This window comes from Typopeltis vanoorti, chromosome 24, assembly GCF_054136105.1.
Source record: "Typopeltis vanoorti isolate ZY-2024b chromosome 24, IOZ_Tvanoo_1.0, whole genome shotgun sequence".
Classification (NCBI taxonomy): Eukaryota; Metazoa; Arthropoda; class Arachnida; order Uropygi; family Thelyphonidae; genus Typopeltis; species Typopeltis vanoorti.
In genome coordinates, this window is record NC_143572.1 from 51,998,162 (window position 1) to 52,024,458 (window position 26,297).

A 26,297-nucleotide genomic window follows, 5' to 3' on the forward strand; every position below is an offset into this window, starting at 1 on the left:
ATAATTATAGATTACTTATATAAAAAAATTTTTATTCATAGACTTTTCACCCAGCATATCATAAACATTCATCCGTAATTAAAAATCCAAAATTGATTGCTGTTGTAATATTAAATGTATGATCGAATAAATTTGTTTTGTACATTTTTATTTCATAACAGAGTAAACCTTTTATCAAGTTTGCTATGAAATTATATTTTCGAATAGTAAAATATATATTTCTCTTATTCAGAAATATTCAACACTGAGGACAAATCAACTCTAGGTTTTGATTTCAGATAACTAATGTTTATAAATTATACAACATCCAATGTGCATCTTAAAACACCAATGAAACTTAAAAAAAAATCTTGTTGCATATATGATGCCAATTTAGATACTGCAAATATCAACCAAATTTAGTGTCATAAAACTTTAGTCCTAAATGCTTGATGACAAAACTTGTGTAGAAAAGAGAGAGAGAGAGAGAGCAGGAGCTGGTATCATCCATACAACTGAACTATGCACAAACATTTAACTTGTTTCCATGATTAGTTCATCAGTCCACAGCTATTTACTTTACAAAATAATTTTATCACTGGTTAAATTATTCATTGCCTAAGCATATATTAATATTAAATATTAATATATGCTTAGGCAATGAATGAAAATATTAATATATTCTCAAACAAAATATTAATATAAAATTAATATTTTGTTTGAGAATAATGAATTTGCCAGTCAAAATATAAAGAAATACAAATTCTCCTTTAGAACTAGTGCTTGCCAGATTTAAGAACATTTCCAAGAACATAAAGCCATACCTTTCAGCAGCATTCACAAAATAATAATAATAAAAAAAAAAAAAGCAGAGGGAAAAATACAAAAGTGCAGTTCCTTTAATATTTTGTCTGGGTGGTTTTTATAATAGTCATCGCAATAGACTGTGGCTATCTTTGTACTAACTTTGGTACAGCTTTCAGAAATTATCTAAATAAAAAATTAAAGAAGTTTTTCTGTTTTAATGTGGTCTTCATCAGAATGTGATACTGAATGAACAAGTGAAACAAGCCCTTCAAATATAAAGAACAGGCAGCAGTGGTCCAGCTAATTAACTATCTGGTTTTTAACTATCAAGAGAAAACCCACAGTACACTACTCTCTCTCTCTCCTAGATTACATATATGCTTAAACATTCAACTAAAATATTACTAATGTTTCATATTTCATATACAAATGATTTCACAGCAATTTTATATTCATTTCTTCATGAGCAGCACTATCTAATGCTCAGGTTTAATTTCTAGTATTATGCAAACATTCAACTTCAAAATTAAAACTACAGTATTTGGCCAACATCAGTAACTAGTATTCAGCTTATACTTGGAAACAGTCATCTCTGTAACTTATCATACTAATGAGCTAGTGACTGGTTTGGAGTATGAGCCAAATACTAGTTGCTAAGAAACAGCTATATGATATGAGGTTTACTGCATTCACAATAAAATTTGAAATAACTGCAAACATCTCTTAAATTATAAATCGCATTCTATAAAGCCTTTATCATATTGAATCAAACATATGTAAGGTCATTTACTAATTCAGTATAAAAATAAGATTTTAATTCTATTCTACTGAAAAACAAGACTTCATCTGAGTTGTGAAGCTAGAGCAATTTCACATATAATGCACATTCATTTTCTCTCTCTCACACATACAAGACAAAAAAAATTAATGAAATAATTAAAGGAATAAATATGTTTAATTTGTAAAAAAGTCAGGTATTACATAAAAAAAATTTACAAAAGGAGGTGAAATACAACCAACGGAATGTTTTATGTTTTTATACCTTTATTTTCAGCTACCGCAAAACGTGAAAATACTGCTTAAAGGTTGATTGACACTGTACAATATAAAAGTTATATTTGAAAAATCTTCAAGTGTAAACTGTACACAATATTTACAAAAACAGGTTTGTTTTCACAGGCAGATGAAAGTTTTGAGAACATATCAAATCCTCAATTTCTTAACTTATAAACGACTGAGGCACTGTGGTGCACATAAAACTATGCCTTTAAGTTAATTCTTTTCTCCTAGAAATAATCCAACTGTGCTAATCATTGTTCACCTCACACATGCATCCTGGATGGGTTCCAATTTTAAAAACTTCTTTGGCGCATTTCTCAAGTTTATGAGGGATTACTGGATCTATTATAAACGCTTTGTAGCTGATGGACCAAATGAGCTGCTCTTCATTTTCTTTCCAATAAGTGGAGTTTGAGGTGCTGATTCACATCTGTTACTTAATTCCTAAGGAAATAAATACATTTTTAATTATACATACAATAATGTATATTTTTATTAGAAATTTCAGTTTCAGCTGTGTAAACCTCTTCAAGATTAGCATGGTTATAGAATAATTTTTACCAATTTAACTGAAGTCTATTTAGTAACACTCCTCAAATTTGCATACTATATTTTGAGAGTTAAAATCATGCACTTTGGATATAAATGAGAGAAAAATCTTTGTCAGTCATTAATCTTTAAAGAATATTATAGTAAGGCAGCTTTGTAAGAAATTCTTGGAAGGACTTATGATCCTACGGTATATGTATGCAATCTAATAGTTTTTTAAAAAAATTCTTGGTGTATATTCGATATTGTGATAGCACAACTCAATATTTCATTCTTTGAAGTTTCATATCAACAATTCCAAATTCTCTATCAGATTCTGATTTGATTAGCTGTTTCATAATCTTTTATTTCCAATTCTGTTCAAACACTCATACTATCTCAAATTATCTTTACATATAGCAGCTGGTTGGCTAATACATAGCACTTCCACTCTACAACCAATAGGCCATGGTTCTGCATCCTGCTATGGACATAAATGTTTGTGAACTTCTTTAGGTGAGAAACAAGCCAGCTGCCATCCTCATTGAAGGTTTGAAATAGTTCAGAAAATTCTATTGGTTTCTAGATTATCTAACCCTTAGTACACACACACACACACACACACACACACACACACACACACACACACACACACACACACACACACACACACAGTATTAATGAATGAGAGATTTAGAAGTTTGTGGGTGGAATACATGTAATAAATGCATTCGTGAATATTAATAATGTAAATTCTAATAGCTTCATTTTTAATAAAGCCCTGACACTATCTGTTCATTCTCCTAATAAAGCAGCCGATCAAAGAATTTCTTCAGTCTCTGATCAGCTGTTGTATTTCTATCCTAAAACTCTCTGGTTTGAACACTGTCTTGGATACTGCAATCTGGATTTTGGCTGATTTTTCTCTTATTCCATATAAATTTATTCAGCTGGTTCCCCACCATACCACCCTTAATTATTGTATTATCAATATGCCATTTTCACTAAACACTGGATATTGAATGGAATTATGGCTGAAGCAAATAAGTTACAAAGCTACTAAAATATATTATCTATTCTATATATTTTTCCTATAAGAATGCAACTGATGTTTTCTGTTTTCCTATTTACTGTCACAGTTTGTTTTTTTATTACTCATTTTCATACTAAATTTACTAGCTACCACAATTAGTTGATTAGGCTTGGTTCTCTTAAAAACCTATAGCATATTTTATAGGATCATCTGCATACATTGAAGAATTACTCTTAATATCTCCTATTTCTGAGCAGTTTTTGCTGGCTCAAATTTTACTGTAGGTATAGATGTTTGTGAATATCATCTGTTGTGAGACTACAACCACTCTGCTTATTGGAAGCCTAAAGTGGCTTGAAAAGTTCAGTTTTATCTCTTAAAGCAGGGTTTCAGATTAGCATGTACAACAAGTTTACACCATTCTGAGGGTGAAAATTAATTTCTTGTTTATGTGATTCTCACATAAACAGGAAATTAATATTACTATCCATGAAAATGAGGATTATTTGACTTATTACCCAAAAACATTGGTTGACAGTGCCTTGCAGAAGTCCAACCCCACATCCAAAGCATTTGCTCATGTGCAAGGCAGAGGTAGCAAGAAGTAGGGATTTGCTTTAAAATTTATTTATTTTTTTTTTAATAGTTGTATGGTTACATCAAACCCAGAAAACTTTCTAGTATCTTATCAAAGTTTTCTTTTGACAAATCCTGCTACCAATTTTTTTTTGTCGACAACTGCAGTCCGCGATCTCAATGAGAACTCTCAAAATACTTCAGCTAACCATCAATGGCACTTAAAAAAAGATGGAAGAATTTAAGAACATTTTATATAAAAATAACATACACATTGCATGCTTACAAGAAATGAAACTAAATCAGAATCTGAAGCTTCAAATCCAAGGCTATTCGACATTAAGAAAAGACAGACCGGATCGTTAAAAACAACAGGCACAGAATCAGCAGTAGATTATGGAACTGCAAGTCTTATCTTTAGTGGAAAATACTAAAGAATGCCATCAGCAATCATAGACCTATTATCACAACCATTAATTTGCAGTTAGATCAAAAACCACAGACAAAGAAATCTTGGAACTTCAGAAAAGCAAATTAGCCTAAATACACACAACTATTAGAAACATATTGTACTAGCACACCCACTAGTAAAGAACTTGATCAGCAACTACTAGAACTAACTAACTAACATACAGAGAGCTGCAAAAAAATTCAATTTCCAAAGGACACAGGAAAAACAATGGGTTCCATTTTGGAAAGATCATAAAATCAATGCTATGATCACTGAAATAGATATTATCAACGAACAGTTAAAAGAAAATAATACAGAAGACAAGAGAAAAAAGTCATCAAATTTCTGCCATGTACCCTCAAGAGGTGTACAGGATATGATAGTACTACATGAAAAATTTACATCATTACTAACTCCTATCTACAATTTTCCTCCAAATCAATCTTTTACTTGTCAAGACTCCAACATTATCAGATCTTATATTTCTATCGTCTAAGGCACTTTGTACCGTATCAATCCACCTATATCTTGGTCTTCCTCTGGGTCATTTTCCTGCCAACCTAGCAGAGAACACTTGTTTTGCTGATCTTTCCTCGCCGTTTTTCTTTCCTCTGTTTAAGTGATCATACCACCTGAGATTAGCACTACTAATGCATTCCTGGATGCTGAGTTCTTTCCAAATATCCTCATTTTTAATATGATATTGCCATTGATGCCATCTGTTCATACCTATAATCTTTCTCAGGACTCTCATATCTGCTGTCTCTAGTCTTAGTGTTTTACTTCTGACCCAGCTCTCAGACCCATAAGTTAAAACTGGTTTCAACACTCTTGTATACAGCTAATTTAGTGTTTTCTGACTAATTTCTCTCTTATTCCATATGAATTTATTCAATTGACTTCCTATCATACCAGCTTTGTTGATTCTGTTGTCTATTTCCATATTTAATTTACCATCTTCACTAAAAATCGTGCCTAAGTAGCTAAAATGTTTTACTTGTTCCACAGGTTCTCCATTCACAACACAGTTGACATTTTCAACGATTCTACTTATTTTCATTGTCTTTGTCTTTTTATTGCTGACCTTCATACCATGTCTATTACAACAGTTATTCGATTTAGTCAGGGAATCTTGCAAACTTGTAGCGGATTTATTTAGAAGTATAACACCGTCTGCATAAAGCAAAGAGCTGACATTAATCTCCAATTCTGATATCATGTATAATACCACTTTCCTTCATAATATGATCCATATAGACAATGAATAACAGAGGGAATAATGTACATCCTTGTCTCACACCAGATTTAACATTAAACCATCTTCCTGTACTTCCTTCAATTCTAACTGCTGACTTGCAACTCAAATAAAGACTAAGTATTGCTTGATATAATTATCCCATTGACACTATATAACTGTAGCGTATTGAATAGCTTCTCATATGCCTTTTCCAGATCGACAAAACTTAAATACAGATCTTTGTTATGTTCCCATGATTTCTCCACTATTTGTCATAAAGAGAAGATCTGATCATGACCGCCTCTATTTGACCTGAATCCAGCTTGTCCTTCAAGCTTTTCTTCCACAATTCTTCTCAACCATTTCTCAAGCATACTTGCATATATCTTACCAAGAACACTCAGTAGGGATATACCTCTGTAATTCTCACATTCAGTTTTATTTCCCTTTTTATATATGGGTACTCTACTCCAATCATCAGAAATTCGTCCCCCTATCCAGGCATTCTGAACTATGCAGTGCAGCCACTGTAAGACTTTTATACCATATTTCAGCATTTCTGGTCGAATATCATCTACTCCTGCTGCCTTTTCCACATTTCAAGCCTTTGATGGCTTTTTCTACTTCAAGTAAGGATATGTATTCCTGACTGCATGCATGGTCAGTGTTTTTTACCACTATGCTGTCATCACTGCTTGTTTCATTTAGCAGTTTTTCATAGTAATTACTCCATACTTCAAGGATATCTTTTTCTCCAGTTTTCATGTCACCTTTATCATCTCTAACTCCTTTTACAGCATTCTTTCCTCCATTCCTAAGCTTTTTCAACAACCTCCAGAATATTTTGCCACCTTCTTGATATTTATTTTCTATGTTCTTGCTAAAGTCCTCCCATGACTTTTGTTTAGCAAGTTTTACACAGTGTTTGGCTTTCTTACATGTCTCTGTATTCTCTAAGAGCACAAGCTGACTTATTTGCCAGGAACATTTGATATGCTTTCTTCTTTGCTTTCACTGCCTCTTTAACTTCCTGTGTCCACCGTGGAGTTCTGATTTTTCTATCCTTGAAGACAACCTCACCACATGCCTCTCTGGCTGAATCAATTGGGGTTTTCTTCAAGGTTTGGTTCCTGATCTCAAACTCTTTCATTTTTTCTTCAATAATCTTTGTGTATTTTAGTCTACAATTCACATCTGAGAGATGCTCAACTTTTATTCGCTTTAAAACTTTCTTACATGTTGTTGTTTTCAATATGAAATTCAATTTTATTCTGCTCAAGACTAAACAGTGATCACTTCCAATTTCAAATCCTCTGTACACTCTGGTGTCCTGCACCAGGGAGAAAACATTACTATCAACAATAACATAGTCAATGAGACTTTTATTCCTTGCCTCTTCTCTCGATGTGAATTTGTGCACATTTTTATGTTGGAACATGGTGTTAGTAATCACTAATGCATGTCCTAAGCAGAAATCCAACAGATATTTGCCATTATTAGCTTTGCTCTTTTCTCCAAATTTTCCCAAAATATTTTTATATGTCTGACAATCATTTCTTACTCTGCTATTTAGATCACCAACAAGGACCAACTTTTCCTTTTTCATTGTGTCAGTTGCTTTTTCTAAAGCCTCAAAAAATTCCTCCACTTTACCCATTATTAGCTTTGCTCTTTTCTCCAAATTTTCCCAAAATATTTTTGTATGTCTGACAATCATTTCTTACTCTGCTATTTAGATCACCAAGGACCAACTTTTCCTTTTTCATTGTGTCAGTTGTGTTTCATTGTGTTAGTTGTCAGTTTTCTAAAGCCTCAAAAAAGTCCTCCACTTCTACCTTAGTAGAACCTTCTGTGGGACTACAGGCACAAAATAAGTCTCATTGTCCAGTTTCCCCATTCTCATATTTCCCCACATTACTCTACTTGAGACTGCCTGCCATTCAAGAAGATTAGCCTCGTATTTTGTGTTGAATACTATGGCTACTCCTTTTCCTTGATTGTCATTGCCTGAATATAACATTTTATATTTATTGCTCAGAAAGATCTCACCAGTTTTTGTCTTTTTTGTTTCAGTCACCCCAATTATGTCGATCTGGTACTTATCTAATTCTTGAGCTTGCTCCATTTCTTTGCCATTCAGGCTTCTTATGTTGATAGTACCGATTTTTAACTCTGGTGATGTTGAGTTAGGGGTAACATAGAAGATGAAATTTCTAATTGCAAGCAAAAAAAAGTGGGAAGAATTCTGCAATAGACTAGATCCAAGAAAAGACTCATGACACTGGAACATCATCAGTTTATTAAACAACGCAACACTTCCGATACTGGAATTGATCTTATCTTTGGACATATGATTAAAAACATGGGGACAATGCCAAAAACTGCCTTCTGAAGATATTTAACACTTTTTGGAATGCAGGTAAACTATCAAAAATCTGGAAAACATCAGTCATTATACCCTTATTAAAACTTAACAAATAAACCCTAGTAACTGTAAAAGCGCTACAGACCAATAGCTTTGACTAACACTTTCTGTAAACTAAACGAAAGAATAATACGTACCAGACTTATGAATTGGCTCTTAGAAAACAACAAGACGAACTTCTACCAAACTGCATACAGGTCTCAACACAGTACAGAAGATCAATTATTTTATCTTTGCCAATCAGTCATAGATGGCTTTCAAGAAAAACCACCAAAGAATATGACAGCAATATGATACAGGAATAAGGGGGAATGCATTAATTTGGATTTCAGATTTCATGAAAGGAAGAAAAATTAAAGTTAATGGAATTTATTCCAACATGCATTGAACTTGGGCTGGAGTCCCACAAGGTTCTGTTTTAAGCCCACTGCTATTTCTCATCTTTATGAATAATATCCATCATCACATAATAAATGACACAAAAACAGCATGCTATGCAGATGATATAGCAATCTGGCACACAAGCAGTAATCCTCAACAATCTGAAAAAGTCCTAAATAATTCAATAAAAGGCTTAGAAAAATGGGTAAATGAACTTAAACTACAGATAAACCCAGAAAAAACAAAATATATAATACCAAAATAGAAAAAACAGTCTCCAAAATACTTAGGCCTAACCCTAGATACTGAACTGAGATTTACAACTCATATTACAAATATATCCAATAAAGCTCTTAAGAAACTTAATATCATCAAACGGCTTTATGGAACAAAGTGGGGTGCAAAACCGAAGACACTCAAAAAACTATATATACGGCAATCATTGACCCACTATGGAATATGCCTCCAGCTTCTACTAGCTCAAAAGAAAAACTTGACAGAGTACAATCAAGAGCAGCAAAAATTATCATAGATGCAGTCTCATCCACACATATTATAAAACCACATTAAAGATAATTTTAACAAAGAAAATACCTCATTGATAAACTGCTTACTCATTGGTATACCATTCATTATTTAAACCACTCTTAATATGCTCACAAAATGATGAAAAAATAATAATAAATTAATCGAGTATTTCTTTTTATGTCACTGATTAGTTTTTAAAATTTTATTACTGTCAACCAATGTTGTTGTCGAGTCCATTGAAGAGCTTCTAGATATGACCATAGATCTGTAGAACTGCTTTGGCAATCTGCTGAACTTTGGAGTAGAGCTTTTCACTAGGGTTATTGTCAATTTTCTGTAGAGCAGCAGCAATTGCCAGACAAGAATAAATATGGACAGGTATTAGTTCAACTGCTGGACAGTTCTGCATGTTTCATAGCTCCTACTGCCATCTGGCTGAATTTTCATGCCTTTAAAATGTTTTGTCCTTAGTCAGGTGATGACTGTAGTTATTTCTCTATTTTCATTAATTTCACTGATTTCATTCTTCTTCTTAATAGTTTGTTTTGCCAATCTTATTTTGGCAACAGCGTTAGCATTAGTTAGTGATATCTTGCTTCTTTGGCTAGTCTGTCTGCTCTTTCATTGCCTTCAATATTTACATGGGCGGGTATCCATTGCAGTGTGCAATTCTTATTTTTCAAATTTAATGTAGTTAATAGTTCATGAATTTCCTGTGTGAGATTTATTTTTCCATTTTTTTAATGCCTCAAGTTTTGAGTCACATTTTGAGTCACAGTATATGGTTATTCCTTCTGTAATGTTTATTACAGGATTTGAGAGCTGTTTGTATGGTGTTAATTCACAAGTGAAGTTTGAAGCTATTTTGCCATCTGTGGTTTTGATTTGCATTTCCTCGCCTCCAGGCAGAGCTAGAAAACCCCCCGAACCTCCTTGGTTGGGTAATTCACCAGATGATCCATCAGTTTAGGCAAGGTTCGAAGAGATTTCAGTTTATCATTGTTTTTTTTTTTTTTTTGGTAGAATAGTGGAAAAGAATGGCTATTTGCTTATTATTATTATTATCATCACGGGCTACTCCAGGAGTCCTTAGACTCATCGAGGGAGGCCCTAAACATCATGTTCACACAGCTGTTCAACATTCTCACAGTATCTATCATACCTTGCCTTGAACTCGCTCACTGTCATAGCACCCACAACAGACTCTGGCAGCTTATTCCACTCATTTACCACTCTAAAAGTAAAGAACCCAGCTCTAACACCCCTGCTAACCACGCTCTTGCCCAGCTTCCATGGGTGTCCCCTAGTTCTCCCACCACCAGTCCTGATCTCAAAAATATCATCTGAATTAATCCTATAGAATCCTTTTAGCAATTTGAATGTCTCAATCATATCTCCCCTTTTCCACCCTATCAACTAGTTTCTGCAACCCACAAATCTTCAACCTGTTCTCATATGGTTCATTCCATAGACCTGCTATCATCTTAGTCACTCGCCTCTGGATCCTCTCAACCTCCTCCCCATCAAGAAGGAACCGAGGTGACCAAATCTGGGCACAGTAGTCGAGATGAGGTCTTATCAGGGCTCGGTACAGAGGTACAATAACTTGCTTGTCTCTGCTCGTCAAGGTATTTTTCAACAACCAAGTGAGTTGATGAACTAATTTAGCTACTTTTGCAATGTGCCCCCTAAACTTCATCTCCCTATCCACCAACACTCCCAAGTCCCTGGCCTCAATCTCTTGGAGTACAGTTCCACCAATGTGGTATACTGCTGCTAATCTTTTCACTCCGAAATGCATAACCTTACATTTTGTCACATTAAATTGACATCCATTCTCCTTAGTCCAGAACTCCAATCTATCTAAGTCATCTTGCAAGACTTTGACATCTTCTGCATTCACTATCGCCCTACCCAACTTTGCATCATCAGCGAACAAATGAACTGTCCCACTTAGACCCTTCCCTATATCGTTAATGACCAGATTAAACAGCAGTGGTCCAAGAACAGAACCCTGTGGCACACCACTAGTCACAGGCCGTTTTTTGGACTCTACTCCTGAATAAACTACTCTTTGATATCTCTCCATCAACCACCCAGCTATCCATCTCACCAACCCTATATCCATTCCCATATGTTGTAGTTTACAGATTAGAATTCCATGTGGTATCCTGTCAAACGCCTTTGCCAGGTCCAGCAGTATCACTGTAAACCCATTTCCCTTATCCAGTTCAGCCGTCACCTTGTTATAAAACTTGAGCAGGTTACTGAGGCATGATCTACCCTTCACAAAGCCATGCTGTCCTCTGTACAGTATCTCATTTTCATCAATCCATTCCTGTATTTTTCCCTTGACTACTTTCTCCAAGACCTTGACAACGACTCCTGATGTGCTGATCGGTCGGTAATTTGCAACCATAGTCTTGGATCCTCCTTTATGCAGTGAAACTATTTTCCCCTCTTTCCACGCCTTCGGGACTAAGCCAGACCTGAGACTCAGATTAAACAACATGGTCAAGGGCACTGATAATTCATTAGCCGCTTCATGCAAGACCTGTGCCGGTATACCATCCAATCCCACAGATGTATTCACATTAAGGTTCTGTAATAGACTATTCACCTCCACTTCATTCATCACAATTCCCATATAAACTAATGGTTCCTTCATTTTTTCAACGTCACCACCTGGATGATATACTTTTGCAAAGTGCGCGCTCAGTAACTCCACTATATCGACTGGTTCAGTGAACTCTTTACCATTGTCATTCCTTAAAATCATTTTGCCATGTACAGTTTTTTTCTTGCTTGCAGCATATTGAAAGAACTGTTTGGGATTCTCTTTTGCTTGCATAGCTAGTTTCCTTTCATAATCGGCTTTTGCTGTTTTTACCACACTCGTTACCCTTCTGGCCTGTACTTTATACCGTTTGTGTGCCTGCAGGTCACCCCTTTCTTTAAATTCCCTCCATAGTTGTTTCTTTTTTTGCAGCTCAAGCTTAATGGTGTTATTCATCCATTTAATCCCTCCTTGTTTCACTATTCGGACCCTAGGTATACAATCAGCCATTACCTCCTGTAAATGCTCCTTGACCACTTCCCATGCTCTATCGACGTTCAGCCCTTGCAGTTGTACATGCCATGGCACTGATCCAAGCAATCACCTAAACTTGTCATACTTGCCAGCACGGTAATTCCACATATACCCTGTCTTAATCACAAATTGCACACCTTTAGCCACCTCCCAGGTCAAGACCTTATGATCACTCTCACCAATAGGTGGCAACATGGTCATATTCATTACAGTCAAATTCTCAGATACTATTACCAGGTCAAGCACTCTCACACCCCTAGTATTTTCAATTACATGCTGTTTCAGATAGTTATCCCTTAATAATTGAATAAAATCCATTTCCTTCCTCACATGTGTCCTCTCCTCCTTCCAACCAGTGTTACCATAGTTGAAATCCCCCATAATAATTACCCTCCTTCCACTCATTTCATCAATTTGTTTATGCATACCATCTCCACCATCTATTCCATCACCTGGTCTATAGCAGCACCCAACTGTATATTTTATTCTGCCAGTATCAATCTCACACCAAATAACCTTCAATTCTCCTTGGCTGCAGTTCATCAGCTATCATCAATAACACCCTTCCCCCAATTTTATTCTCTCTGTCCCTCCTAAACATACTATAACCTACACATTCTATCCCACTAACTATATCATCTTCCATCAGCCATGTTTCACTAATGCCAATAACCTGTGGCCAGGAAGAGCCAATCAAGGCCAAAAATTCTTCCTTCTTGTTCCTAATACTCCTGGCATTAGTATACATGAATTGCAGTGTTCCCTTTGTCCCACCCCTATCTTGATGCGTTATTCTAAATATCCCATTCCCATTTTTTGTCCTTATTGCTGGCTCAGGTACATTATATACATTTTTACACTCAACTGTCTCACTGATGTCTGGATATCCACTTCCCCCCTCCTTGGTAGTTCTAGTTTTCCTGGTTCTGCACATCCATTTTCACTTCATTCAGCAACACTTTTTCCAGTCTCCGCACACCAAGTCCATTCAAATGCAGGCCATCCATCTTGTATAAGTCCTTTCGCCCATCAAACTCATTCCACACGTCCACAAATTCCACACCACACCGTCCGCATAACCTGCGCATAATATCATTTGCGATTATGGCCCTCCTTCTAAACTCCTCTCTGTCATACCGCGGTAACAGACTTACCATTCTAACTCTGTCACTCTTTTCTTTCGCTACCTTTAACAATACTTTCAAGTCCTCTCTCATAAAAAATTTATCACCTTTCAATTCATTCGTACCAGCCACAATTGTTATTTCTTTCACCCTCTGTTTTTGCACTCTAATGCTCTCACTTACATCCTTAAATTTCGCACCCGGTAAGTACGATTTAGTTACACTCCCATCTATTACTCCTCTTAATAACGAGTCAACAACACTCTCTCCTTCATTTCGGAAACTCGCCCACGCTGTTTATTTACATTAGCCGAATCACTCTGGAAAGAGTTTTCCAGAGTGATTCCAATGGATAGGTGCTCTAAGTCAATCTGTTTTCTAATTTCATGTTCATATTGTAACGTAGATGATCTCTTTAGATTTTCTTGTTCAGGCATCGAGAGTCCTGAGTGAGATGTGATCCTGTTGGTGGCTCCTGATTCTGTTAGTGAATTTAACTGCATAGAGTTTTCTTCTGTCTTCTAGTATATGAAGCCCACACTCTTGTTGAGCTTTTAAATTAAACAGAGTTGTACACTCAGTTAGTAGGTATCAACCTGCTAACTGATTTGTAACTGAGGAGTATCTACTGATTTGTAAACACTAACAGATCCATTAACTCTATTAAGAACTAACGTGTTCATTATTGACAGGCTGTCATTTCAAGAATAGCTCTCTCCTGAACCAAGAAGGTGACTTTTCTGTCATGTTCTCAATAGATGGGCAGACACTGCACAACAATTCATCTACAGTTCAGACAATTTTCCCAATATCTAGGTGTGTTAATATAATTTTTCCATCTCTTTGCTGTACATCACCATTGCTAATTTCTAGCAATTTTGAAGAGAAGGAATGTGCGTTAGGGTCTCCAAGTGGATGTTTTCTCTCAAAACCATATATTGGTTTTGAGAGGAAACTTCTCTGTATCATGCCATAGTGATTATTTCTTAAAGCAGACATTCACTTCATCCACCCTGGTTCCGCAGGATAAGATGGGCAGTGTTTGTTGAAAATCACAACACAGTTCTTCCACTCATTTTTCAATCATCTGATCTGATACATGGGACATTGTACATTCATCCCAAACAACCAAAGAAGCCTTTTGTAATAATTTTGACAAATTACTTTGTTCTGATATATTGCACATAAGTGTATCATTAGTCAAATTTGTAAGTGGTACTTTGAAAGTAGAATGAGCAGTTCTACCACCTTGCAATAGAGTAGCTGCTATACCTGGGGAAGCCACAGCCAGAGCAATTTTACCTTGGCTTCTCAACTTAGCTAATAACAAATTTAGTAAAAATGTTTTCCCGGTACAACCTGGAGCATCCAAGAAAAACAGTTTACCTGATTGATTTTCACAGCTTACTAAAACATTGTGAAAAACTTCAACTTGATCTGAAGTTAGTGATTGTTCGTGCCGACTTAATAAATTCCGAAGTTCACCGAAATTGTATGAGGGTTCCCAGATTAAATCTGTATCCAGAGGCAAAGGATTGTTTGGTATTGGAAGACCAAAATCTTTAATACTTTTGTCATTTATTGACTCAACAAATGATTCAAGTCCCAGTAATGCTTCATTAAACTGAGCCTGAGAAAGAATAGAATGTTCTGTAAGATATCTTCCGAAAAATGATTTTTTTTTTTTTTTTTTTTTTTTTTTTTTAAGTTGACCATAGCGATAGGGGGTCAGTCATGTTGCAGTGAACTAACATTACAGTGAACAAAAGGCACAAAGATGACAGTGCGTTTGAATTGCATTGCTGAGACAATCAGACCAGTGAGAATCATCTATCAAATTCAAAGCCTTACATGCATCTCGGTATGCTGGATGTACTATGCCATTTATTGTGCTTAGGTAGCTGAATGATTTTGGTCTTTTCACATGCATCAAGAGCATTCAGCATTATTGGAATTTAACAATATCTGGACACAGGTAATAATGAAAGAACTTAATATTACAATGTATATCACAATCTATGGGCCATGGAGGAAGGTTAAAAAAATTATCACTGCTCCATAATATAAAGGTGTACAAAGATGAAAATGCACATAACCATCTTTGGAACATCTATTGGTGAAGAAATCAAAATCGGTCAATCTGTTCAAGTTATAAGTGAACATCGAAAACAGACTTTGCTTTATATATATATATATATATATATATATATATAGAGAGAGAGAGAGAGAGAGAGAGAGAGAGAGAGAGAGAGAGAGAGAGAGAATGGAAATATCATACAGTAAAAACAGACACATGCTACCATTGTGAAGGAAAAAGCAACAAAGAATATTAAAGAGAAAATGTCATACAGTTAAAGATCTAAATAATGAAAATAGTGTAAAGATTGTTGTAGTGAATTTCCTTTACTATAGCATGAATGCTATGGGGTTTACTATTATCAAACATAAGACTGCTGAGGAGATTGAGGGGGGGGGGAGATGACTGTGTTTTGCTAGTAATTACATTAATGTGGTTAATGAGGTTAATGAGAAAGCTGCTGATAGAATAACCTCATTAAACTTTAAATTAAACTTTGTAATTAATCCTATGGTACCCCAGGATTAATTTCAAAGTTTGGGGATATGTGACGTACAGCTATAGAGAAAGTTGGTGACAAAGACAGACTAAGATAGAAGTGTAAGCAGGCCTTTGTGCCAACCCCAATCAAATGACTCAGAGGTATCTTTTACATGCATCTTCACTTTTTGCATGGCTTTCACAGACAACGTCAATGGATTTCAAATCCACACCCTCTTCATAGGATGTGATCAGGACTTGGATTCTCTCCATGGAACTTGTTCAAAGGTGGATGAAGAGGCAAGAAGATGCTCTGTTAATTGACTGTTGCAGAATATTATTAGAGGTCTTCAGGTAGTATAAAAGCTGCTTATTAACACATTCAATGCCACTGACATTTTAAAGTGTCAAAACTGGCATTTGCATAGAAGCTGCATTGTAAAACTCACGTTTGTATGCTGCATAACTCAGTCTGCCCTGGAAGGTCAAATCAGAGTGACTACAGATGTGTAGTCACTCGGGCAAGGCAATTCTGAATGGCCTGGAGACACTGTCATAAACGAGTCAGTGAAACATGTTAATGGGTTTTTCCCCATCACAATAGAAAAACAAATTAAAGATAGGATGAAAATTTAATAGTTGATTTTGTCACCCTTGTCATAAATAGGTTTGGCTATGAACTAGCTTCTGAACTGAAGGATAAATACTAGAATAGTATAGTAAGAGTCAACTCTGAAATACAAACTTTCAGAGAAATTCTAGTGAGGAGAGGAAACCTACAAAAATCGTCACTACAAGAATTCTAAGAAAAGTACAAAGCCAGAAGATTATATTTTTTCTGCGGATAATGATGAAGCAGAATATGAATACAAAAGAGATAGAAGCAAGGCCTTTCAAAGTTATGATCAAGAGTTTTGAACAGGAATCAGAAAATGACTACTTGTTTGAATGAATGCAGTTTCCTTTGCTTTTGGCATTTCAAAATCAATTTTTAGATATCATATAATTTGCTTGCAACCACTGAAGGATAAATACTAGAATAGTATAGTAAGAGTCAACTCTGAAATACAAACTTTCAGAGAAATTCTAGTGAGGAGAGGAAACCTACAAAAATCGTCACTACAAGAATTCTAAGAAAAGTACAAAGCCAGAAGATTATATTTTTTCTGTGGATAATGATGAAGCAGAATATGAATACAAAAGAGATAGAAGCAAGGCCTTTCAAAGTTATGATCAAGAGTTTTGAACAGGAATCAGAAAATGACTACTTGTTTGAATGAATGCAGTTTCCTTTGCTTTTGGCATTTCAAAATCAATTTTTAGATATCATATAATTTGCTTGCAACCACTTTGGGCTTTAGCATAGGTAGAAAAAGAAGATTTTGCTGAAAGCTCATCACATTATGTATTCTCCCTGATACCATTACCAGAGATACTGTTTAGCTCAAAATACTGAAAAGTATAATGCAACTGAGAGAAATGAGAAAGAAATCATGAAGATCTTCCCATTCATGAAAGATAAACCAACAGTACAAAATTTTCTGCATTTCCTCCTCAGTATTACAGATTTAGATAATCAAGAAACCCTGCTACAGACAAAATACAGAACTTTTTCATAGAAATTGGATGAAGGACAAACATCTACAGTATACTGTACTTAGAAAGATCATTACTAAGGAAGAGATCAAGTGTATTTTTGGAAAGCAGTTAAAATGTCTGGTAGGCATACACATCATTTGCATGAGATTGTTGGTGATAGCACATGCTTTGGTATTTGTATCTGCTGGTTCCATACAATTGGAAAAGAGAACTGTCACCATTCAAACCTCCAAAGAAGATAAATTCTCTACAATTGAATCAGAGAAAATTGAGATTTAAAGTGAGGATATCAAAATTCAAAATAGCTTAAATTAAAGATGCCAGAAAATTATATTCTTGGTGTAATCCTTTATTCAAGTGTGTGTGTGTGTTGAAGTATTTTCATGACCGGACTACCGGACTATATAGAGTAGTCCAGTTGTGAAGATACGTCATGCCTAAACATCGTTTACTTATACTTGGATAAAGGATTAAACCAAGAACATAATTTCTTGGCATCTTTAATTTATAGTATAAGTGAAAAATCTTTCGACTTCAAAATGGCTAATGCCACAAGCCATTTCAACTTCAAAATAGTTTGTGGCATTAGGAGAGAAACAGGAACAAAATGCATTTTACTATGAAGTAAAGATCAAAATGAGATTCTAGGTACTGACATGAAATATCAAAGTGAACACAAGAACAAATTATACTTGAGATAAAGAGAGAATATGTAATAAGGAAAAATGATGTGATAAGACACAGGAACCCTAGTATGGAAATTCAACATTATTCTTTTCATACGCTTCATTTTTGCATGGTTTTCATAGACAATGCTAATAATGTATTTCGAATCCACATCTTCATAGGAAAGCAGAGATATCTTTTAAGACATGTAAAACCAGCAGGTCTTTTTGAAGTGCAACTTTGATCTCTAATATGAAAGCTTTCATAATGCTGTTTATTGGTTACAGGCACAGATGTTCAGACATTGAAAGGTCTACACCTTGCTACTCTCCCGCTGAGAGGCTAAGACCTCAAGCAAATTGTGGAAAGTGATGACTTAGGCAGAATATTCCCATTTCTGGAAGTTACTAAAACTGATATTTAAAATCAGAACTGTAGATAAACAAATGCAACTGTGAAATCAGCTGATTTCAATGTTAGGGACTTGTTTGTGTGCATTAGTTCATTTTCTATTCAACTCCCAGATATTAGAAAAAACAGGAAAATTTATAGAAATGCATTCATTATATAACCAACTTAACAGAGATCATACAAAAAAACTTGCCTGATTTTTGAAAAAACAAAACATGAATTAATTTTTTTTTTTCTCATTTAACATTCATTCCAGTTATATAACAGAAACACAAACCACCTCTCCTGATGCTTTGCTTCCCCATTCCCAACCATAAAAAAGTTAGATATGACAGCTTGCATATCTTTGGACATAACACACAAAGAAATGTTACTAACGACAACCTGACAAGAAAGCAGCAACCTGTTTGCTACTTTCTTCCCAGGAATGATTACACATTAACAACTGCAGTCTCAACAGATGAAACAGTAAGGCAGATAACAAATGAATAACAGCTAACATCTACCAAGCAATGCAATTTTTTTTCCTTCTAGATAGGCAAACAAAGATTTAAAACAAAGTAATTTTGAAATGTTACAAATGTATGTAACATTTCAAGGATACTTTTTTTGATATTATAATATTACCACTGATGTAGGCTGTATTGCTTATTCTGCCATACAGTTTAAACCCATAAATCTGTTGTCTATTCAAAGCAATAAAATAGCATTTTCCATTAATTATATTTACATTCAAGTTTGTGGATGAAGGAACACGGAGCCCAAGAAGTGATGGTGTGGCACGGAGTGGACTCATAATGGAAGACATAGCTCTACCAAGGCTTTTCCTACGGTTATTTGTAGGTGTCTTCTTAATAGATAAGGCTCTTCCTAATTTTTCACGTGTTTTAGATGCTATTCTGCAAAAATAAAGAACAGATTATAGGAATAACCATAAAGAAAAAAAGTTTAAAAGGAATATCTAAGAAAAATCTAAAAAAAAATATATTATAGGTTGACTAACCAACCTCTCATATAAGACTCAACATAAAAAACATTCATGGGCAAGTCACAAAAACTAATAAAATATATATATAATGAAATTATAAAAAATGAAGTAAATATCAGTGCAACTTACCATCAGCCTTCTACTAAGTAATTGAAGGCTGTCTAGGGAAAGAAAGGTATGATTTCCATGAATTATCCATTTCCTAATTCCTACATAATTAAACTTCGGGTAAAATGTATTTATAGCTGGTTTAATGCTTGTGAGTAAAAAATCTACTGCTTAATCAACCAACTGTCCTCTTCCCCTCTCTTGATGGATAAATATGAATCTCAAACAATTTTAATGACAACGTACTTAATCATTCTTCTTCTACTCAGATCTAGAGGTTTTGTATAGAGTTTACCAGCCTGTTCTGTCTCACTGCATGTAAATACTCCTTAATATGGTTCCTTTGCATTTTGCATCCCAAACCAACTGTCTCGATTCTTCTTACAAGGGGGATTTATCCCAAGATTCTGCGTGATAGCTTGAATTCTTATTTTGTCTCCATCTCTGGTGAGTTTCCTTAAAAGTGGAGTGATAAATAGTTAAATTTACTTTCTCAGTTATGGATGATAATCACTAGAAACTGTTAATCTTCTATTCAACTCTTCCTTCATTCTGACTCCAGATCTATATTGTACCTTATCTAGGTGACAAACCTCTGCTCCAGGATTCTAGATATATCTTGTCAGTAATTTCTCTCCTCACATTCCTATAAGATACATATCCAGATTTTAATAATTATTTACTGTTTTGTGAGCTGGTATTATGACTCTCACTTCCCAATTTGCTTCCTACCCTGTTTATAAATTTAAACATATCGGAAGCTATTCCATCATTATAACACAATATCTATTGTACTTCTCCTTGAAATATTAACAGATAAAGCACTCACAACTGACTCAGTTAACCCATTCCATTCATTCACCACTCTCTAAGCAAAAAAAAAATCTAGTTCTCACATCCTTGCTAACCACACTCTTACCCAACTTTGAGAGATTACATCTTTTTCTGCCCCTCTAGTGAAGTGCTGAAACATTTCCCTTGCACCAATCCTATAAAACGCAGGAAGTCCACTTGGTTATACTATAAATTAAAGATGCCAAGAAATTATATTCTTGGTTTAATCATTTATCCAAGTCCTGTCCTGAAAATACTTCAGGTACAAACTTTGTTTGCTTACACTTTGATAAAGGATTAAACCAAGAATATAATTTCTTGACATCTTTAATTTATAATCCTATAAAATCCTTTAAGTAACAAATGTTTATCGTATCCCTCCAACCTCTTTTTTTTCCCTATTGAACAACTTTTGCAATCCACGAACCCTCAATCCATCTTCATGGGGAGCATTCCAAAGGCCACTCACGATCTTGATCACTTGCTCTGGGTTCTCTCTACCACTTCCTCATCAAGAAATCCAGGTGACCAGACCTGAGCACTGTATGTTAAAGATACCAAGCAATTTTAAACCTGGTTTTACTCCATTTTTCCCAAGTAAGCAAACAGACAAAAATGTCAAGTTTGCGCCTGCAAGTGATGCAAGACCAAGGCAACTCGTGGTAGTCTTGCATCACTTGCAGGTGCAAACTTGACATTTTTGTCTGTTTGCTTACTTGGGAAAAATGGAGTAAAACTAGGTTTAAAATTGCTTGGTATCTTTAACATAATTATACCCAAGGTAAAAATACTTTCTACATCTATATCTCCTCCTGAGATTTTTATTTATTTAATAAAGTTAAAACACCTTATGGTAACTTGTTTTGGTAAAATACAAGCTCTGTATTACTAAATCTTGGTATTCCTAGCCTAGCTCCCACTGATGAGACCTCAAAAAAGGTCGAAACCGGTCTGGGTAGTGGCCCCTTGCCTTTAATACAAAACATCATACATCCCCTTCTTGGAGATGTGTTTTGGCATTAAGGGTAAATATTAAGATTAGTGATCGGAGCTTGTTCCACCTCTACCACGAGTTGCCTTGGTCTTGCACTACCTGTAGGATCAGCCAGTCTTGCATCACTTGCAGGTACAAACTTGACATTTTTGTCTGTTTGCTTACTTGGGAAAAATGGAGTAAAACCAGGTTTAAAATTGCTTAGTATCTTTAACATAATTATACCCAAGGTAAAAATACTTTCTACTGAGCACAGTAATCCAGATGTGGTGGTATCAAGGCTTTATAAATAGGAATGATAACTCCCTTATCTTTGCTTGTTAATGCATTCTTCAATAACCAAGTAATCTTACGAGCTATCCTGGCTACTTTAGCAATGTCCTCTAAATTTCAACTATATTATACACACGCATTCACAATAATACAATAATTCTATTACTGCAAATATTTCAACCAGAAACTAACTGGTCATCATCAGTGCATCACAAGATGAAACTACAACAAAAAATGTTAATCCTATTTACAGAGTTGCCACCTAGTGGATGGTTACAATAAAATAAGATTACAATTAAGGCCTAAATTTAAAATTAAATGATTTAAAATAAAATTAAATTTAATTACATAATGAATTATCAGAGCATTGTATATTAAAAAAAATAATAATTAAAACATGGAAAACATTATTGATTGCCATTTGATGATGATGAAACTCTTCCAAATCATGGCAATATACATACAATCATTCAAATTTAAATTTGGGCAATGTAGAAGTGCCTCAACATTCTCTTTGAATAACCCCCTCTAACCTAAACCTGCCCTGACATAAAAGGCAAGTATTGGACTATAGGATATCATGGTCAGTGATACTCCATGCTGAGCAAGGCCAGATTTTTCAGTTTATTGTTGTTAATATAAGATTGGTGTTCTTGTAGTCATTTTTCAACAGAAAGCCTTTGTCCAAAGTACAAGTGAAGGCACTCAAACATTGAACTTAAACAGTAAACAGCAGAGAGAGAGAGCGTGCTGTCTGTTTATCTTTCATTGATGGTAACTAAGAGGAGATTTTGTTGATAGGAAAAAATTTAGTAGGAACTAAATTATATCTTTTCAGGATCTTAACAATTGGCTCAGAGATTCCTGCAATATATGGGATAGGGACTCCCCATACAAGTTCAGGATTCTTGGCAATGGGCTTGTAAGAGTCTAAGATGCATTTAAACTTCCTTGGGGTGAAACTATTCTGTAGTGAGATGCACTGGATGGTGTTCAATCCTTGGAGAGCTTGGGAATTAGAGCAGATAACTTGTGATATGTTGAGCAAAGCTTTGAAGATGCCTATTTTTTTAGATGGATGATGTGCTGAATCTTGCTGTCTGTGACAGCCTGTGAAAGTAGGTTTACGGTGAATAGAAATAGCAAATATTTCAGAAGATGTACAGGAAAGAAGGACATCCAGGAAAGCTAATTGTCCATCATTTTCTTGTTTCATAGTAAAATTTATGCATGGGTGTATGCTGTTGAATTTGGTTAAAAATTCAAGTAGAGATTCTTCAGAGTCCAGCCAGATGGTAAACATACATATCGAACTCAAAAGGAAGGTTGGAGTTGTATTGAAGAGAACAGAATTCTTCACGATGCTCTAAGTAGAAATTAGCAAGTGCAGGTGACAAGGGGCATCAATAACCAAGGAACCATTGAAGGAACTTCAATGGTTTCTGCAGATGAAATAGCCAGAGTTGGTGTTCAATCCTAGTTAGAGAGCTTGGGAATTAGAGCAGATAATTTGTGATCTGTTGAACTGTTGTTGAAAACTTCAACTATGTCTGGAAGAAACTCATGTGGAGAGTTTCTGGCCAGAGGTATACTAGTAAATAAGGACTGAATATCAAAGCTAATCATTAGATTTGTAGTTTGAAGGGTTAAGTTTTTTAATTTTTGTCGAAAAATCTGATGAATTCTTCACAGAGGTTTATGTATATCAGTGCAGGAGCTTAAAAGAAGAGTTAGGAATTTGGCTAAGCGATAGGTAGTAGTCTATGCAATCCACTATGGATCTGAGTGGAACTCCTTCCTTATGTATTTTTGGAAGGCCATAAAAATATGGTCACATACCAAAATGGGTCTTCATTTTTTTTGATAGTGTCTTCATCCCAACTAATCACTTTGTTGAGTAAGGAATTAAGTTTGTTAATTCGGCTGCTGGTAGGATTCTGGGAAGTCTCTTGTTAAGTTGACTAATCTTTTAACAGAAGAGAAATTTTTTTTGTTGTTGTACTCAATGTCCATGATGGTAGGATGTCGATGATGGTTTCATTATGGTAGGATGGTTATTATGTCTCAATGATTTTAGGGCCTTAATTTCAGATAGTGATAAGTTTGGGGGAGGAAGTTTAGCTCCGAGTAGCACTGAGGAGACCTCAAGTTGGAGTTTATAACGTTATCACTTGAGAGGGGGTTAGGTTCCTCTTAATGTTATGTAGGAAATCCAGATATAGATTTCTTTTAGGCACTGTAGCAAAATCATGTCCTTTTGTGAGAACTGAAATTTCTGCAGGAGTGAAGGAATTCCGGATATGTTGGCAACCCGTCTGTTTATTGCCAAGTTTACATTGGATGGTTTTGGATTTGAGCATGTGATTCAAACTTGCAGTTGAGAATAAGTGTTTTTTTTTTCATAAGAACATTGGAGAGACTGCCAAGGTAAGTCCAAAACCAAGGAGAAGAGCTCGCCTGTTTAAGATAGAAGATATTGTCTCTTCAAGAGAGGAGATGTTGCAAACATTCAGGGAGACATTTGGGGGCTCGTAGTTGATTGCATATGAGTGAATTGCTAGCATTCATGTAATGCTATGAGCACTCAACAATTTGATGGTTTCTTTGAATTAGTGAAGTTAAGAATTCTCTTTTTTTCCCCACCTTAATCCTACAATCTTCCTATGCTAGTTGTTTAGCTGCAACAATGTTTACTATGATTCTTTGAACTTTGACTGTTGGAAACTAATAATGTTTTCTTTTTCTTGTCAGAAAAAAGAAAAGGTTATGGCAGTGGCAGTGGTTCCAAACCAGAATAAAAAATAAAGTGTAAAAGATGAAATGTGAATTTATGCCACTGAATGCACTTAGCATACCTCACTACATCACTGTTCCACTCTGGATAAACATTCTCTTGCTTCTTTCTATGCATTTTTATCATTATTTCTGATAGAGAGATATCATTTGATGCCATACATAAGAGAGAGAGAGAGAGAGAGAGAGATGCTATTAATAGATTTTTAAAGTTTTTTTTTTTTTTTAATGCTGATCCCACATACTACAGGTTGTTGATCAACCTACAGTACATTAGTACTATGGATGGGAAAAGTCAAGAAAGAAGAAATCTGTTTGTTCGATTTGAAGAGATGTTGGGGGGGGGGGGATTCTGTACATGTTTTCATAGAGAGTGGAAGAATTACCAATGCTAGAGAGAGAGAGACAGACAGATACCATTGATGGATTTTTTAATTTTTTTTTTTTTTAATGCTGATCCCATATACTAGAGGTTGATCAACCTACAGTACATTAATACTATTGATGGGCAAAGTCAAGAAAGAAAAAATCTGTTTATTCGATTTGAAGATCTGTGAGGGGATGTTGAAGGGAAGGATTCTGTACATGTTTTCATAGAGAGTTGAAGAATTACCAGTGCTAGTTCACATGAATGGTTATAATGGAATTATTTATAGAAGATACATACAGCAGCGATGAATACTGTGTGAAAGCGGACAGAAAATGAAATGGTTAGAGGTAGGCAATTAATCAACCTAATTGCTTCCTTTGGTATTGAGGCAAGTATTTTTAAGAGAGATTTTTGTTAGAGGCACCACACCAGATTTATGATTTATTTGGAAGTAACCTTCAGTGAAAGAGAAATCCTGTTTGGAGAAGAGAAATCTCATCTTGTCTAGAGATTTAGGTGATTTCAAAAGTAAGACTGAGAGAAAATGCTTTTTTTGTAGTGAAATAAGGCAGAACTGTTTTGTAGTAAAGAAATTAAGAAGGTGATCTCAATGCCATTGAAGAATGCTTTAGAGTTCACAATTTAAGATAACAGAGGTTGATGTCTGCAGTTGAGATTTGTGTAGCATAAGATTTTTTAAGTGAGAAAGTGTAATATATTATCATCTGTAAAATTGAATTGGATTTGCCATCAACTGGAGAAGGTCACTGATATACAGAAGGAAGAGAGAATGGTGGGTGAGAGAACAGAGATTTATAGGACTCCAACATCTTGCACCATTAAAAGATAAGGAACTTTCAAACCACCATGAATAACGTGTATCCAATCAGAAAGCTGGCAAACCAGCTAGTTGCAGAAGTCATGGAGAGACCAGATGGGAGTTTACTTAATAGAACATTGTGGCACATCCAATCAAAAGCCATGCAGATATCAAATTCAACCACTTGAGATTCGAAAAACTTTTCAATGTATAACTGAGAGGAGACCTCCACAGAGCCTTTCAAGGAATGCGGAAAACCCACCACGGCTTCTGACCTAACGTCCAATTCTCATCTTCTCGTGGCGCACCCTGAGTATCCACCTGGATACTGAGTGAACGAGGATGGGCTGGCAATTTGGGATTTAGCAGACCAAATTGTATTCTTATTGTCTTAAATCAATATACAAAATGATGGTACAACATGACAAAACATCATGCCGGCTGGGGCATCGCCCAGTTAAACAAGGTACCCGTTGTTTTTGCCAGGGAACCAGGGCGAACAACGAAAAGTCAGCTACTGGAAAAAATCCAAAAGCACACCACAACTCAGCATCACCAGAGTTAAAGATCGGTACTATCAACATAAGAGGCCTGAATGGCAAAGAAATGGAGCTAGCTCAGGAATTAGATAAATACCAGATTGACATAATAGGGGTGACAAACAA

General features: G+C 35.2%; 1 protein-coding gene across 2 annotated transcripts in view; it reads right to left on the reverse strand.

Annotated features, from left to right (window-relative positions):
• Positions 1–699: 699 nt before the first annotated feature.
• pbl (epithelial cell transforming 2 pebble) overlaps positions 700–26,297 on the reverse strand; it is a 237,909-nt gene continuing 212,311 nt past the window's right edge. For both annotated transcript variants that reach the window (XM_090413580.1, XM_090413579.1), the window contains exons 22-23: positions 19,183–19,351; positions 700–2,289 (exon numbers count right to left, since the gene is read on the reverse strand). In XM_090413580.1, coding sequence (XP_090269706.1) covers positions 2,191–2,289; positions 19,183–19,351 — 268 coding nt within the window. In that variant the 3' untranslated portion in view covers positions 700–2,190. The remainder of the gene's footprint in view (positions 2,290–19,182; positions 19,352–26,297) is intronic.